The sequence below is a fragment of the Acipenser ruthenus genome, chromosome 14 (genome assembly GCF_902713425.1).
Source record: "Acipenser ruthenus chromosome 14, fAciRut3.2 maternal haplotype, whole genome shotgun sequence".
Lineage (NCBI taxonomy): Eukaryota > Metazoa > Chordata > Actinopteri > Acipenseriformes > Acipenseridae > Acipenser > Acipenser ruthenus.
In genome coordinates this window covers 35,471,297-35,488,655 of record NC_081202.1, presented here as the reverse complement: position 1 = coordinate 35,488,655, position 17,359 = coordinate 35,471,297, and the positions used below count along the sequence as shown (strand labels likewise).

Genomic DNA, 17,359 nt, shown 5'->3' with positions numbered 1-17,359 from the left:
GACATTGCTATTGGACAATGGTTTACTGAAATAAATACAAAGTTTACAACAACCTCATTTTTTGACCTTTTGTACCGTATTTGTTTTTCAGCATTATCGCTGCTGATGTTGTTATTTGCATGAGTTACGCAGTTGGGGAATGCTGATGAACACTTTCCATATTTTAAGTTCTGAATGACCAGAAACATTTGCATGTACTGTATAATACCTATTTAAAGATACAGTCGTATCCTATTAAAAGTGTTACCAGTCAGCATCTCAAAACAATTTGCATAAAAAGTACAATAATATCATAAGGAGACGGCTATCCCTGATCGTATAGAAAAAAGCTGAGCAAGCTGAATGGGCACCTCACTGGTAACGACGTGCTGGTCTCCCGCTTCGACCTCAAGCACCCAGGAATGGCTTCAGCTTGCAGTGTCTCTGGTCTCCTGTAGATGTTTGTTGCAGTGAGGTCAGGGGCTGTACAGTTTTATTTCATTGTGTAGTTTAGCCCTTGGAATAGGGTTCTCCAGACAACCCAATTAAAATAAAGTACAGTATAGTCATTGTGAGTTGAGTGGCAGCAGTTATCTCCTCTCCCTTACATAATTCATAATCACTGTAGAGTTGGTCATTGAATCATTCCCATGTCACATCATTCATTTAGGAGAACAACCGACAACTCCCTATACCGCCTATACTTGTCTATATTGTATATGCACCTTAAAAATACACTATATATAAGCCCCTTTCCTTATATTATTATATTATTAGTTGTAAATTATTGCTGTTACAGCTATGACTGACAGTGCTTTACAATAAGTGTCTTTCACTACATGGTAATTACACTAATTGCATGTGTGGTTACATAGTAACTACATAGTAAATGTACAACCACATGCGCATTTACAATGCAGTCAGTGTGTAATTAAGCATGTTATTACAGTGCAATTACATACACTATGTGTACATATTATTACATTGTACTTAAGGACTCTTACTGTAAAGTCATACTTTTAACACATTGTAATTTCCTTTCCCATCGCTAACAAACTAATGCACTGTCCTCATTAAGGCCAGTTGTTCTGTTTTATGTACAGTACAGTCTTCTCCTGCCATGTGTTTCACACTATTACTACTTTCACCCACTGTTACAGTGCTAACTTACTTCATTACAGCGTGGCATGCACAGAGCCTATATTTCTTATTTGTTTTGTTTTTCTTCTTGAAACTTGCAGTCCTAGTGTACCGGTAGCTCTTCAGGAAGAACAGGCGCATCCCAGCTCCCCGTGTGTACCCCTCAACTGCCTGTCTAAGCCTCCTCCCCACCCCTAACCCTGTGCAACAGCTCAGCCAGAGAACAGCGCCCAGGAGCCCCATGAGGAGGGCTGTGCCACTAACCAGCCAGAAGGGCTTCCGTGCTGTATTGCATAGTGACGTCAAGCTCAGACTACCTGCCAACCTAAAGACTGAAGCTGTACGAGAAGCCGAAAGGACACATGCACAGGGGCGGCCCAGGAAGACTTTATTTGAAATAACCTGTTTATTGATTTATTTATTTATTTATTATTTATCTATCTATTTATTTCTGACCTTCAATAGAAACGCGTGAAGAAACTCAGACCAGACCTTCCTTGATCTGAGCTGCAGTAAGGGACTTCGGTCAGAACTTGAATCAGGCATGCCAGGTGAAAGAAGTGTTTATGAAGCTTATGGGTCCAATTACGCAGTAGGGGTGTTTCCATCTGTCACCAGAAATAAGGCTCGGATTAAATCAAAATTAAGGCTGCGCCATTGCCATTATAAAGTATTGCTATGACAGCGCCATAAACTGATTTGATTTAGGCCCATGTTGTTATTGCCTATAAAACCTTGCACACAGCAGGGTTCTGTTTAAATAAACTGTTCAATGACTTGTTATTCCATGAATTAGGTATTAATTCAACAACAAACCTGGGTAGGATCTTGTATTCTCAGATAGGATATGGTTTAAAACCGGCAATCCACGCGCTTGTCTCTCCCTCGATTGTTCATTTAGTTGTTCAAAAGGGGAACAAATTGAACAATCTCCACCTAAATCAGATTTTGGATCTCTCAAACAAACAGGTCGACGTTTGTGATTACTCCATAGCCACTTTCAACCAGACCTTGCTGCGCAGAAGGTATTATGATTAACTGTGTAAAGGTCTGTATATTACACAGATTTATTTTGACATACATTAAATCTTTGACCTTCGTTTACAATCCAAACTGCAAACAGGGTTTAAACGTCCCAATTTCATAGCGTAACAATGTGAGGTCTACCTTCATTGTGCAGACTGACACTTTGCAAATTCAGTGACAAGTGTTTCGACTATCAGTCTGGTAGACTTGTTTAAAAAACGTTTGTCCTTGATTTTTTTAGGTTTCTTTTAGCATTTCTAAATTGACCTCTTTTGTTGACTGTTTTATATTTATGGATCAGGTGAAACTTAGCAGGGAAATTGAAAAAGAAAGTGCAGCAGGGGGAGTTAGACAGTGTTACTTTATTTGCAATGTTACAGATTTCTGTACTTTTGCCTCTTACATGGTTTATGTACATCAGATTAATCTATGGATGGAATATCTTCCACAAACATGTATTTATTTTTATTTAAACTCAGTTGCTTCTCTACTAAAAAAAATAACAAAAAATATCTCAGCCTTATTTCTGGAAGGAGGATTTGAGTATGCATTTAATACTAACCAAAATGCCACATAATGTATATTCGTGTGGGGATAAAGGAATTGAAATACAGTGTTTTTTAATATATATTTTTTTGTTACGTTAGTGTTTTTTTGGTTTTTTTTACTATTATTAATAGGATCATATATTCCGTTGAAGTATATTTTGTGTTCCATTTTTCTTTTTTATGTAGTAAAGAAAGAATACAGCGGTGAGGACTGGTTGGTGTAGTGGAAACAGTGGTAGGCCGGAGTGTGGCCGTTTTTATTGCACAAAAAAATGGTTGGAAATGGAGTGTATTTTCTAGTCAAATACCTGCATTTCTTTTCTACTGACTTCTAGCAAATGTGTTACGTTGATGCCTTTTTAAAATGAAAATCAGTTTAATTTAGTATAGCTGGTTTTTTTGTTGTTGTAACAGCTAGGTGTAAGCAACAGTTATTTATAAAACTCATTAATTTATAAATATATATATATATATATATATATATATATATAAAGAACAGGTGCTATGAATAGCTATTTAATAGGTACATAATTTCATGCAAACATTCATGCAATTCTGTCATTCTAACACTGTTGTCAACATACCAGCAAGCTGTTAACATTACCAGTGTTATCTAATTATGGTAAGATAGCATATACAGGGTGATTAGAAAGTAAGTTTACCACATCAATGCACCACATCAACGATTACTTTCTAATCACCCTGTGTATGTATATATATATATATATATATATAAACTATACACCGCTCGGCCACTTTATTAGGACCTGTACCTAATATTGGGTTGGGCCCCTGCTTGCATAGACTCCACATGGTGCTTGATGGATGTTAATTTTTGCAATGAGGTGAATGCATGTTTCAAGTTCGTCCCAAACATAATCAATGTGGGAATTGTGGACCCTGTCCCACGACTCAAACCATTCACACACAGTTCTGGCCGGGTGGATGAGTGTGCCATCATCTGGGAAGCAGCCATCACCATCAAGGGACAAGTTGAGTGGACTTGATCTGCAATGATGCTGAGGTAAACTGTTAGCCTTCCAAAGCAATCCAAGGTACACCTGGGGAACAAACCCCACACCAGAGCCAAAAACCAATGGGGCAGACATGTCCTAATAAAGTGGCCAGCCTGTGTATGTTGTTCACTATTTCAATGTCTTTACTGTAAATGAAGTTTGTTAGGGCAATCCCCCCAAAAGGTGCTTATTTTTGAGAGGTAGCAATGTGCACAACATTCTTGGTTTTAGACAATGATAACGTAAAAAGTGACCCTCCAAAATACAATTTCACAGTCTTAACTAACAAAGAGAGACTGTTACTGTTGTTAACACATCTGCAAGTTTATTTGTACCCTGCCAAAGTGAATGAGAAGTAAGAGTTTACTGCTGTTGGATAAAACAGGTGCCTTCATCTTTCCCATTGCAAAAACATAGAAGCTGGAGAGTTAGCTTGGTATCTGACAATTCAAGGTTGTTTAAAAACCAGCATGGTTATATAAAAAATACATTTGCAGCAAGCAAGCTAAAAAAAAAACCATGTTGATGGATTCCTTTCAACAGAGTCGTTCATTAAAGAACCATTCTTACCAAGCACAAAGAGGGACATAACATGGATACAAACCTACAGCTATGCATTAATACACCTGGGTAAACACGCTCAGATGGGCTCTGTGTCCAAAATGTGCCTATTGAACCTGGAAAAGCAGTTTGTAGCCAGGGCAGAATGGGAGTATAAACAACAGGAATTCTAGTCAGAGGCAGAAACGATACACATGACAGACAGTCAAAAACTGTAATTATTCAGTAAGGATTTTTTTTTTTTTTGAGTTGCGTATTTATATATATATATATATATAGACAATATGGACACACAGTGATCAAACCAGAGATTTCCCTTTAGTTTTGGCAAATCAAAATCATATCACATGTAGGTAATGCAGTTGAATGTATACACCCTACCACCTTGGCAAAAGCCATCGTACTCCAGTATAGTGGAATTTTGAGATGCACCACACTGTCAAAGAAAGACAGTAATGAATGAATCTGTTGTGGGTTTTATTTTTCCATTCTTTTGCACATTTGCTTGTTTTTAATTGCAGTCGCCAAAGAAATATTTTACCAACTTGTTATGGAAAAAAAAAAAAAAAAAAGTCCCGTGTGACAAATTCATAAAAAAGCAATGTTGTTTGCATGAAGTTATGAATTACTCAGCAGTATTTTTAACATGACCAGTTGGCCGAACTGTTCTCATTTCCAGCCCTTCCCAGTGCTTTTTGTGAATGTTTTATTTATAACTGAACCCCATTCAGTTGAAGCCATATTAGAATACAGTCAGAAACTTGGTATGTCTGTAAACTGAAGAGGGGCCTGTTTGAAAAGGACTGTCTGCAATTGGTTGGTAAAATTCTGCTTCCCTTTCCCAAGCCTGTTAGTTCAGTCCTTATAAAGCAGGAAATAAGAAATGTCTGCCATTGTTCTCAAGTGTTGGGTTTGAGTAGGGGGCTGAATGGAGGATACATCTTAGATGGTCATTTTAAGTAACATAAGTTGAATGACTTTTAAGTTGCATGAAGATGTTTTTACTTGATTAGCCATCCAATTGCTACTCATGTATTTTTTTCTTAAATTGTAAGTGTAATACTATATATGGGAGTGTTAAGAAAGGAAGGAAATATGCCTTTTTGAGATTCCTTTTATTTAGAGCTGCATTCTCCATGGTGAAGCATTTTGAAAATGTCAGGTGTTCAAGAAAGCTTGACACAAAATAACCGTATTTTGTCAAAGGAAGTCTTTCACTTAAGGAGAATGTGTAAGAACGATAGAAATGGTGGTTGCTTTTTACTATACAACAAGAAAATGAAGATTGAGCAAAACAGCTGCCGTTTGTGTGATAGTTATATCCAAGTGAATGGACTGTTTCTTCATGTTGTTTGTTAAGCATTAAATATCTGGTTGTTTGCACAAGTAAAGATCCTGTTGGGTGGAAACAGAGTCACCACCACTGCGGAGAAACAGGACAAAAAAGAAAAGAAAAATAGATGGCAATATGCTATACTGGGTTTTAGATTTTTATTTCTTCTTAAATTTACAACAGTGTTATGCATACCTGTTTCCTGATTAAATAAATGGAAAATCATTTGGCTATTATTGGAATTATTTGTTTGTCTGTGTGTCTTTGTTTCTTTCATAGAAGACTGGAAAAATGTATAGATACAGGACAAAACATTAGAAACACCTTCCGCCATCCCTTACAGCACTAATTTGACGTGATGAGGTTACCCCTTTAAATGTATGCAATAAAGCAAAGATAAATACACAAGAAGTAATTCAGCATGGCTTCAAATGTCATTTAATTGTGTTTTTAAATTAGTTCTGGGTTCTGTTGCTATGATATTGAGTTCTGTTCATTTTGCTTTGAGCTTCAGTTCAAGATCCTCATTCCATTCAAATCACGTGACAAGGTGGCCTTTCAACTTAGAGTAGGTGGGGCTGGCAGGTCACATGACTTGTATGGAATGAGAGCGGCTGTTCAGTCCTGGGACTTAGGGGGCTCCAAACAAGCTCAATGCCAGGAACAGGCAGATTTAAAGAAACATTGAAATAACTCAATACTGCAGCAATAGAACTCAGAAATCTCGGCAGATTTACCCATTCCAGGTTTTACTATAAGCTTGATTAGCTCAGGTGTGTCTTATTGTGAAACCAGGAATTGATCGAAGTGTATGCAATGATAGTCTTATTTCTATCCCAGAATATCCACTCAAATGCAAAAACATCCTGATTATAGAGATGGCCTGACCCAATACCAATGCACTGCTTGACAGCCTCCATCAACACATTCTGAAAACCGGATTTTCCATTGAAGTCACCCATCCAAGTACTGACCAAGCCTAACCTTTCTTAGCTCCAGAACTATCCTGTTCAGGATCCAAGCTCACCTAGGTGTAGTTTGCTTTGTTAACAAGCTTTCTGTAGACTAAGAACACACCACCTGCTCTGCAATATATATATAACCAGTGAGACTTGACGACAATACCAGGAGTTTCTGTAGTACAATCACACTTCAGCGCAGGTAAACACCAAGGATTAACCAAAGTCTCTTAATAATGATATTCTCAGAACTTCAACATGACATAAACAAAAGAAGTTTACTGAACGAAGTAAACAAAAAAAATACAAAAGCAGTTTCCTTGGAAACCTACAGATGTCAGGACTGCCCAGTCCCTGACCACATTCCTCCTTAAGACTCACCTCTTCAAAGAGCACCTGTAGAACTCCTCTGTTTGTATCCTGGGACACTATCACCCTTCATGTAAATGTGCTTTATTTTGCTCTTATCAGCCCCTATTTTACTGCATTTAATCCTGTACTTCAGAATACTGTAATTTGCCAAGTTTTTAACCTGTAGTACTTTGTATTTAATCACATCCTGATGTAACTATCACTATTTAATCATATCCTGATGTAACTATCACTATTACCTGCTGTATTATTGAATTGTGGTTTGTCAAACTTGTACTTTACTTGAACAAAAGTTATTGTATTTCTTGCTCTTATTGTATTACTTGTATTGTAACGCTTGGAATGTTTTTGCTTACGATTGTAAGTCGCCCTGGATAAGGGCGTCTGCTAAGAAATAAATAATAATAATAATAAATGCTGTACTAGCAGAGGGACGCCACAAGGGTGAGCTAGAGCGTTGCAGCCACTGTAAATGCAAACCAAAGTGCAGTTTCACATTTTAGGAATGGCATATATAGCATACAAAGAACACCATGAAAATAATGTTTCCCATTCTGAAGTGGCACATCTGTTTAAAAAGAAAAAGTATTGTACACAGACAGGCCCCTTGAGATCAGTTCTCATTAGTCACAATAAAACAAGGTCTAACCCAGGGATCTGATTCAAAGCAAGATGGTAATACCAGTTTGTCATGTATTTCAGTGGTTCTCAAACTGGGGGCGCGGAATGTATCCTGGGGGGGGTGTTAGAAGGTTCAGGATTTGTTTTTTTATTACAGCGTACATATTAACCTATAGTACTGTATAACTGGCAGAGAATTTATTTTGGCTTTATTGGCGGTTTTGATTGGATCACCAATCAGAGGTTTGCATATAGTGCTCGTAGCGATCCCGCCCTCTGGCAGACTGGTTTGCAGAACAGGTTAAAGAAGCACTGGATGAGGGACAGAATGTGTCAGATATCAAAGTGGATATGAGAGTGGCAGTGATGAAGCCAATTTGCTTGAAAACATTAAAGGATTTAAACATCAATGGATTTTAAAAAAACCTGGAATTGTTATTAGAAACCCAGAGGCTGTGTAAACTGTGCCTGCTACTGTAGTAGGACTGTTCTTTTTTCATGTTAAGCATTTTTGTGTTATTATTTTTACAAGGGTTTAATTAAGAAACAGCCAAAACTGTTTATGCCAGACTTGTTAGAAAGTCTGTAACAAAATGGTTGATTGTTATTGTCGATATGTTGTAGATACGACTATTACTGAACACACCCACCGTGCAGGTAACGCAATGTCCATAAACAAAACAAAACGTGAAAATAAATTAGTTCAAGCATTGGTCACAATCAGTAAACTTTAATTTGCAGTGTTGTTTGCTCTATTACGATGGATCGGTGGCTGGTTCATTCAAAATAAAAAATAAAAACACAAGAGCAGTGACATACAGAGAAGCCAGAGCCATTTTGGATTTTTTTTGCCGGTATAAATACATATTGTAACGACCTTGTGGGAGCTGGCGGCCCCTTTAAGATCCCCGGAGGACCTCCATGATTGACAGCTGACGGGAGCGCTGATTGGACGAGAGGCGAGGGCTACTGGAAGGTTTCCGCCAACCAGATTCTTGGAAGCGAGAGGGGGACGGGACATTATACAAGGGCTGCAGGCTGGGTGAAGGGGGACAAGGAGACGACAGACGAACTGACCAGTGAGGAGAGAATAACACAGAAAGAGAGAACTACCCAGTAACCACCATTATTATGACCAAGATGCTGTACAGGCCTCTTAAACACGGCTGCGTGACCCCCTGGAGCCTCAGCTGGAGGAAGTGTGAGAGAGAGAGAAGGGAGACCGGACTGGAGTCCAAGTAGACAAGCCAGAGGGATAGCAGCCTGAGTGTCCGTCTACCTGGGGCCTGCAGTGCATCCTGGGGGCTTACAGGGGCTCTCAAAAGTATTCACCCCCCTTGGACTTTACCACATTTTATTGTGTTACAACATGGAATCAAAATGGATTTAATTAGGAGTTTTTGCCACTGATCAACACAAAAAAAGTCCATAATGTCAAAGTGAAAAATAAAATCTACAAATTGTTCTAAATGAATTACAAATACAAAACAGAAAATAATTGATTGCATAATCCATTTTCAATGGCCTGGCTGGCCATACACCAGGTTGGTGAACTAACATGGGCCCAGGAGGGCGCCGGAGTGGAACAGGGGAGAGTCCTGCTCCGGAAGGAGGCCCTGTGGGACTTCTGCAGGCAGCTGACCCAGAATTGGGCCCCGTCATGGCAAGACGTTGGAAGAGATGGCACCCCTCTCCAAGGAAGTTAAGGGCTTTGTAGGGCAATGGAACAAGCTCAGCCTGCACAACGGGACGCTCTGCCGCCTGTGGCGCCACCTGGCAGCATCTATGGACCTCTGGCAGGTGGTGGTCCCCACGGTCCTGAGGGAGCGGGTGTTGCAGACCGTGCATGGGACCCTGGCAGAGGGACACTTCGGGGTGACCAAGACCTTGCAGAGGCTGAGGGCTTTCTGCTATTGGGGACACTGCCGGAGGGACGTAGAGACGTACTTCCATGTTCTGCCGATTCGAAATGCCTGACCAGTGACATAACTTTGAGTCGCAGGTTTTTGTGGAGTTGTGCAAGAGGCTGGGCATCTATAAGACCTGCACCACCCCCCTCCACCCCCAGAGTGACGGGATGGTTGAGCAGGTCAACTGGGCGCTCGCCGTCCAGCTCACGCTGGATTATGTAGGCCAATCAAAGTCTGATTATTGTGGCAATCGGTGGACTTAGTAACTACTAGCTAGATCAAAAATTAAATTGTAATACTTACACGAAAATATAATATTTTTAGCGGATGAGGAAAAATGTAAATCAGTTTATGAATATTCAAAAGAAAATGAATGTTTCAAAGTATACAAAAAGCAAAAATAGCAGAAGTGGGTCAGATGAGGCAGAGGATGCATAGCGCTGCAAATACTGCTGCATTGAGGTACATGTTCACGCTGACAATAAAATAAAATACTGAAATATAAGCGGCATGTTAAAACTAAAACAATAATGTGAACTAAGAGACAAGCAATCCATTTCTGCGGCTTTTACATGCGCTTTAATAAAAAGAGAGCACAGAACGACTGTGTTAATGAGTTTGTCAGAGCGCTGTGCTTTGCTGGACAGCCACTGTTTATTGCAGAGGTATGTATGTATCGTCTGTCCATCAGCTAAAACACTGCCTAACGGCGACAGTCTTAATCGTAAATGTGCTTTAGTTGGTAAACTTATGGAACGCATTGATGGAAACGTCCAGGGTAATTTTTGACACGTCTCCCGATGGCTTGCACCACCCAGTTCTGTCAATTTCCCTTTCTTTTTATGATTTCAAGGCGAATAAACCAAGTTTGTTTGGTGCTGATGTCATGTTCACACCTTCTGCAGATACTATTTCCGTCAGCACAATGATTGCCCAAACGGTCTCAAAGTACCAGCTAACTTGGGGAAAATGTGTCTTTGACTTGCACAGATTCTGCTTCATCATACATGCCAGGGGCATTAAACTTAATTAGAAACCAGAACTGCTGCCCATCATATTCCACATATAAAGTGTGTATAATGAGATTTCCCCCCTCCCCCTGATTTTTCCATTTTTTTTTTTTTTTTACAGATTTTATCTCTATTTTAATATATGAAAAATTCCCAGATTTTTTTTTTTAAAAGATAAAAACCGAAAATGCGGAACACTAAGCATACTGCATGAGGTACAACAAGAGGGTACAGTGAATATCACACATGTACCCAGAGCCAACCATACAACTTTACAAGAGCTGCAATACTATTTCAATATAACAGAGTCATTTAAACACAGTACAATCCAGTAGAACCCAGGAGAACGGCATCCAAATGAGCAAGATCTGAAGCAAATAGGAGAGGGATTTGTGAAAGAGTAAGACTGATGCCAAACAGTTCCTAAATGAGACATGTATGAGTAAGGCACTCTCAGCTACACTGCTGCACTATCACATTCAGAATTCAGTGGAATGCAGGTCTGTTGTGTCTGTTTATCATTGTTCTTATTGAGCCAGAATCATGTTGTTTACTATCCAGTTTGTTTTTATCACAATGTATTTTTATCTGTATTTGAAACATGTCACAAACGTGTTCCTGCTAATACTTACAACAGCAGGGGGCTAAAAAGTACATATTTATTCACATCAGAAAGCAAAGGAAAAAAAGGAGCCTCTTTTTCCCAAACGGCATTTCCTTATAGACTCCAATAGCTCTGCTATTTTTCTACACAGTCTTTTAAGGTAACAGCAGTCTTAAATATGTGAGAGCCCTTAGCATTACAATATTACAATCAACATTTACTTACAGCACATTGTACTGCAGGTTGGCTGAATTATTTGTCCTCATTTCATGGTGGCGGGTAATCCTATATCTGAAATAAAAACACATTGGAAATGTGAAAAAACTGCAAGTTAGCAAAAGTGTCCAGCCGTTTAAAGTGGAGATAACAAAAACACAAGCCAAGTTTCAAGAAACCATTGGGGCAACATTGCCCAGCACAAAGCAAATAGGCACAGCTGTAAAACCGATGGGGATCAAGGTTGCCCCAATTGTTTCTGCTAACTTGGCTTGTGTTTTTGATGCAAGTTCGATCTGCTTTTATTGTGCCTGAAAAACACAAGCCAAGTTAGTTGATAAAAACTTGCAATTTTTTTCACATTTCCAATGTGTTTTTGTTTCAGATATCACTTCTTTTTTCACTTAATGGGTAATAACACACACACATTACTGGAATAGCACAATTGTTCAACCTATATTGAGGCAATGTATTGCTGTTTGGATAGGGTAAATGTAAATAGTAGTCTAGTCTGTTGAAATGATTAAGATGTGAATCTGTGTAGCATAGCGGGTATGTAGTGAAAGTATGACTAGTTAAGGTTCAAATCCTGCCTTTATATATATATATATATGTAAAAGTTATGTGTGCAAAAATATCTATGTTCAATGAAAGTGTCATTCAACTGCATTTTTTTCACATTAAAAATGTGTTTGTTACACATAAATAAAATACATTTCTTTTTTTTTAAGTTTGCAATATAAACCCTGTGTGGGAATAGAACCCAAGACATGCTTCTAATGCAGTTTGCAATACGGACGCCGTAGCTTTTACACCACAAAGTTTGTCCTTCCATTTCACAACATTTGCAAATAGTATATAGGAGGCTGTGTGGTCCAGTGGTTAAAGAAAAGGGCTTGTAAGCAGGAGGTCCCCGGTTCAAATCCCACCTCAGCCACTGACTCATTGTGTGACCCTGAGCAAGTCACTTAACCTCCTTGTGCTCCGTCTTTCGGGTGAGACGTAATTGTAAGTGACTCTGCAGCTGATGCATAGTTCACACACCTGAGTCTCTGTAAGTCAGCTTGGATAAAAGCGTCTGCCAACTAAACAAATAATAATAAAGTATAGTAGTAAAGTTACAGTTTTTAACGAGAAGAACAAGATTTTGTAAATGATGATTATGTATTATCCCGATTGTATTGAAAGCTTTCATATGATTTTGCAAACTATCATAATAAGCTTGATCCGTTCATTTAGTATATTGTAACGTTTTCATGTTTAGTATTCAGGGAGGCGGTGTTGAATTCTCTAAATGTTTGTTTTATTTTAAACTACAGAGAATTTCTGTCAGGGGCCGGAATTCACAGCACAAAAATAATACGCTCGTTCAGATGCACAGTTTCTCATTCAAGTTCAGCACTGGACAGTCTCCAGTCCCCAGGCTCATGCACCACAATGAGCTTTACACTGACAGAAAAACAACATTTTTCAGAGCTCAAGATCAAAATCTCAGAATGATGATGACGATGAATGATGACTCAAAAAATTTCCAAAATCTAACAGTCCTGAGAATTCTCATCTGGCTGACTTCATCTTTCAAAATACTGCTTGTCTCAAGTAATCATGTAGCACTCACAGTTAACACAACATGCTTGCAAACTGAAGGTTATAGTTTCATCAAATCTCAGGCATGCCAGACCTTTCCTGTCATGACCACCGTGTGGGCCACTGCTCCCTCTCGCGACTGGGAACAGATCAACCAGTCGTCAAGATAGTTCATTACTCTGATCCCCTGCATCCTCAAGGGGGCCAGGATAGCATTTACGCACTTTGAAAATGTACGAGGAGCTAGGGAGAGGCTGAACGGCAGCACAGTGAACTCGTAAACGCTTCCCTGAAAGGCGAAGCAGAGATACTTCCTGTGCTCTGGACGAATGGGAACATGAAAATACGAGTCCTGTAAGTCCACTGTGGTGAACCAGTCGCCTGGCCGGACTGACTGGAGAATGTGATGGTGAGTCAGCATCTGGAACCTCCTTTCTTTTAAGAACCCGTTGAGAAGCCTCAGGACTAGGATGGGGCAAAAGTCGTTATCTTTTTTGGGCACCAGAAAGTACCTCGAGTAGTAGCCCTCTCCATGGGAAGTGGGGTCTACGAGACAGATGGCTCACTTGCACAGCAAGGCGGCCACTTCCTTCTGAAGTACCAAGGCCTGGAGAAGGTCTGTCATGAAAGTGTTTGTGATTCTTCAAAAGGGAGGAGGTCCCAAGTGGAACTGAAGTGCGTAACCGTTGTGCACGGTGGCGAGCACCCAGGTGTCCGAGGTGCAAGCGCACCAGTAAGCAGCTTGTGTGCTGAAAACGGGGTCTGAGGCTGCAAGCCTGTCAAGGGCCCTGCTGGAGCTGCTGAGGTTGAGGTTGCTGAGGCACACTGGACCTGCAGGGTGGTGCTAGTCTTCACCCTAGCCCTCGAAAGGACTATCTGTTCAATCTATCTGTTCAGCTCCATCAAACAGGGTACTTTTCTATTTACCACTACACCACTGGCTGTGAGATGTTGGCAGCTGCACTCTGATTTTTAGAGAATTTCTCCAGACGTTCGATTTACTTTGACTGCCCAGTATAAGATCACTTCATATGCAGCACGTATTAGGGATGCTAGGCACACTAGAGTCTATTCTGCATAGAATTTGAGTGAGAGGCACAGGTGGGGGCCTAATACTTGTTGCAGAGGAAATTCATTTAGTTGTAAGAGCAGTGTTTAAGTGTTATGCCAGTCAGTGAATATATATTCTGGAAAATGAAGAAAAAACTACATTTTTTACAATGTAGCCATGGTGTGCCAATATAATATTACTGGAGGTTTAAGATTTAAGAATTATACAAGTACAGTGCTTTCCAATGAATTGCATACATGATAATTGCATATTCCTGTTAACTTTAAAAAATAAGTGAAGCACAATTTCTATGAAAATGCACATGCAATAGGACTTAATATGAATTATTTAAAGTTTGATTTCAGTGTCTCTTAATAGATTCAGTATTTACTGAACATTTCACCTGCCAAATTATTTGTGTTTTCAATTTGAAAAACAAGAACTTGAGCCCTCATACATTTTTTTATTTTTTTTTTTTTCCTAGAGGTATTTGGGGCAGTTCTAAAGGTTGTCTTACATTCATCTAGAGATTATTTGGGGGAGGATCTGGCAACACTGACTATACTTGTTGTATGAGAGTCTGGCAGTTCTCGTGCTTCGCTAACAACTTGGCTCTAACTACCGTCCCTCTCAATCTCAATTAATGCCATGCTTCCATTATAATACCTGCACCGCCCGGTATAACCTGAACAATATACGACAATTCCAAAGAGCCCATTGGATTGCAAGGGGGAGGATCTTAGACACCCACGGTAACTGCAACAGGACTGCTAACAAGACATGGAGGAGAAGTTTGAGTGAGGAGGGCAATAAATGTCAATTTATGAATATTTACAGAATAGATGGAACAGTGCATTGAGGAACAGCGCGGTGTCAGTGCAGCGGATAGGTTGCATCAAATGCAACACGAGTAGAAAGCCAATAGTCATGCAGGAAGCTCGACCGATAAGAGATGGAGTTGAAACCACAACAAAAAGTTATTGTAGCAGCCTGTCTGCTCTTGTTCTTATTCTTACTTGTATGGGGAGAACTAATCTATGAAATATTGAAGAAGCGAGCTCCGTAACACAGCTAGTAGGGCGTAGCCGGGGAAATGATATCTGTGTTTCCCAAACAAGAGGGAGTTTAAATTAGTCAGATGAACAACAACTTGAGTGGAGAACTCAACTGAGGGAGGCGGTATCTGCTTGCACCACAGTAGAGCGGTGGGTTAACATTTCGGTGGGTGAGACTGGGAAAAGAAAAGTTTTTAAAAGTATGGATGACTTCAGAAGGGTTGCATTCAGAAGGAAGAGTAATACCTGTGCGCAACATTGCCAAGATGTGTTGCCAGGAAGGGGACATTCGGAGGAGAGTGTGTTGGGTAAGTGTCAGTGTATTATATTGATATTACTTCGTGGACCTGGTAACCAAACCGTTCTGTAGTCTTGCATCTTTTGTGATGGAACCAGGTATGCCCCAAATTGCATTGATTGCTTGTTTAGCAATGATGAAAAAAACTAAAATAAATAACGTTACGATGTTACTGTGACATGTTACATGTCTGAAATGTATCATGACTTTGTATTATGTAAAGTTGATTATACAGGATCTTGTTACTGTGGTCAAATAGCTTTAACCGAATAACCAGAACACGAAAAATGCCTGCAAATACCTACTGATACATGTTTTTTTGGTTAAATTCAAGTATACTGCAGTTTGGTGTGTGCAGTAATTTCATGTTTTTCACGATATGTTGGTGTTTTAATTGTTTATCTCCGCTGCTCAATCCTACAAGTAAATAAACAAAAACACCTGTTGATATTTTAATACAGTATAATGTTCATATATTTTCAAGAAGGTAGGCAGTTGATTTGTTTGTATTTCACGTTCCTAAATCAATGCATAGCCTAATATAAATCATAGTAAGTGCTGCTGTAGCTGTTTCATAATGAACATGCAAGTAATTCACATGTACAATGTGGAATCCTGTACAACTTGCCTGTGTTAACACTGCAAAACTTCCACAGGCCATGCAACATTGTTTTGTCTTTTAAATGACAGGGAATGACTGACATGCCTGTACTGGTAATTCAACTGAGCGCCTTAACCTAAAAAATGCCAAAGTTCATTTTTGATGAAGTTTATAATAGAACCCCCCCCCCCCCCTTTTAAAATAATAATTAGTAAAAAAAACAACTTGCAATGCAAGGGGAACTTAAGTCTTCAGATTACCTGGTTATTTTTTTGCATCTTTGTTAAAATTGCACAATTACACAAAAATGTTGCAATTAGCAGACTGGAGATATGATAGTTCTTTTTTTTTTTTCTTTCTGTGATTGATTGTCTAGCTTATCACTGGGACTTATTTATATTTCAAAACCGTATGAAAGAGGTCTGCTGTACATTTACTTTTTTGTGTCTCTGAATGATCAGCATTCAGGTATTTGTCTTGTAGGCTGTGTATGTTGGTGCAGTTTGCTTTTTAGTATTTCGCTCGGGTCTGATTTGCACTGCTGAAGGGATGGAAATAAGACTCCTAGCAGTTTCACTCTTTCCAGATTTTACTATGAGCTTGATTAGCCACAGTGTATAGGTAACAAGCTCAGGTGTGTTATTAAGCTCATAATGAAACCAGGAATGGATCAAACTGCTGTGCAACGGGAGTCTTATTTCTTATTTTTGTGTTAAAAGTTTGTGAGTGTAAAGTGTTTGAAACACACCCCAAACCAATTTAAATACTTGTCAATATTATGTCTATCCTCATTATTTCGCTTATTCATTTGGAACAGGGGTGTTCCAAATGAATGCATAATCTGATGCTTGTGATCTGTCATTCTGAAGCTTGCGGATCATGTGTGCTGTCAGAATAAACTGGCTGCAGAGTAACACAGGGAGTGTGGTATTTGCTGGCTGAAATGCTTGCAAGTAAAACGGAATGATAGACTGGCCAATATCTGATTCGTGGCCAAATATAATCAGACCCGAGTCTCAGCTCCAATCCAATCTCTGATCTGATTACACAGAGTAACAGCTGTGAATATTTGTATTGATTTATTGCTTGAGAAATAAAATGTGTATGCACTGACTGGGTAACAAAATTGAGAATGCCTTGGTCTACAATGGGTCACATTTATGTGGTCCCTGACATGTCCTATATACTATATTGTCGGTTTCAGGGTAGAGGGTGCCCATGCAACAACAAAAAAAACACATGCCAGCTGTTTATTGGTTTATTGATTTATTTATTTTTTAATAGCAAATGGAAAGAAAGCTCATTAAGCGGTAAAAGGACAATTCACAGTATTTACTTTTTTCTCCATAATGAATTCTCAGCAGTCAAGTCATATACTTTTCAATAATGTGAGTGAGAGAATATGTATTCTGTGTTTGGCACAGGCTGTGAATGAGTAGGTGTGAGAGGCTAATGGATATTCTCACAGCAGA

General features: G+C 39.3%; 2 protein-coding genes across 5 annotated transcripts in view; both read left to right on the top strand.

Moving 5' to 3' along the window:
• LOC117420152 (protein bicaudal D homolog 1-like) overlaps positions 1-7,378 on the top strand; it is a 137,756-nt gene extending 130,378 nt beyond the window's left edge. For 2 of the 3 annotated variants that reach the window (XM_058986454.1, XM_058986453.1), the window contains one exon: positions 1,221-7,378. In XM_058986454.1, coding sequence (XP_058842437.1) covers positions 1,221-1,226 — 6 coding nt within the window. In that variant the 3' untranslated portion in view covers positions 1,227-7,378. The remainder of the gene's footprint in view (positions 1-1,220) is intronic. The other variant, XM_034926469.2, reaches the window with a different exon arrangement.
• Positions 7,379-14,658: 7,280 nt separating this feature from the next.
• The window catches only part of LOC117973509 (FYVE, RhoGEF and PH domain-containing protein 4-like), a 122,633-nt gene continuing 119,932 nt past the window's right edge, over positions 14,659-17,359 (top strand). For both annotated transcript variants that reach the window (XM_058986459.1, XM_058986455.1), the window contains exon 1: positions 14,659-15,296. In XM_058986459.1, coding sequence (XP_058842442.1) covers positions 15,191-15,296 — 106 coding nt within the window. In that variant the 5' untranslated portion in view covers positions 14,659-15,190. The remainder of the gene's footprint in view (positions 15,297-17,359) is intronic.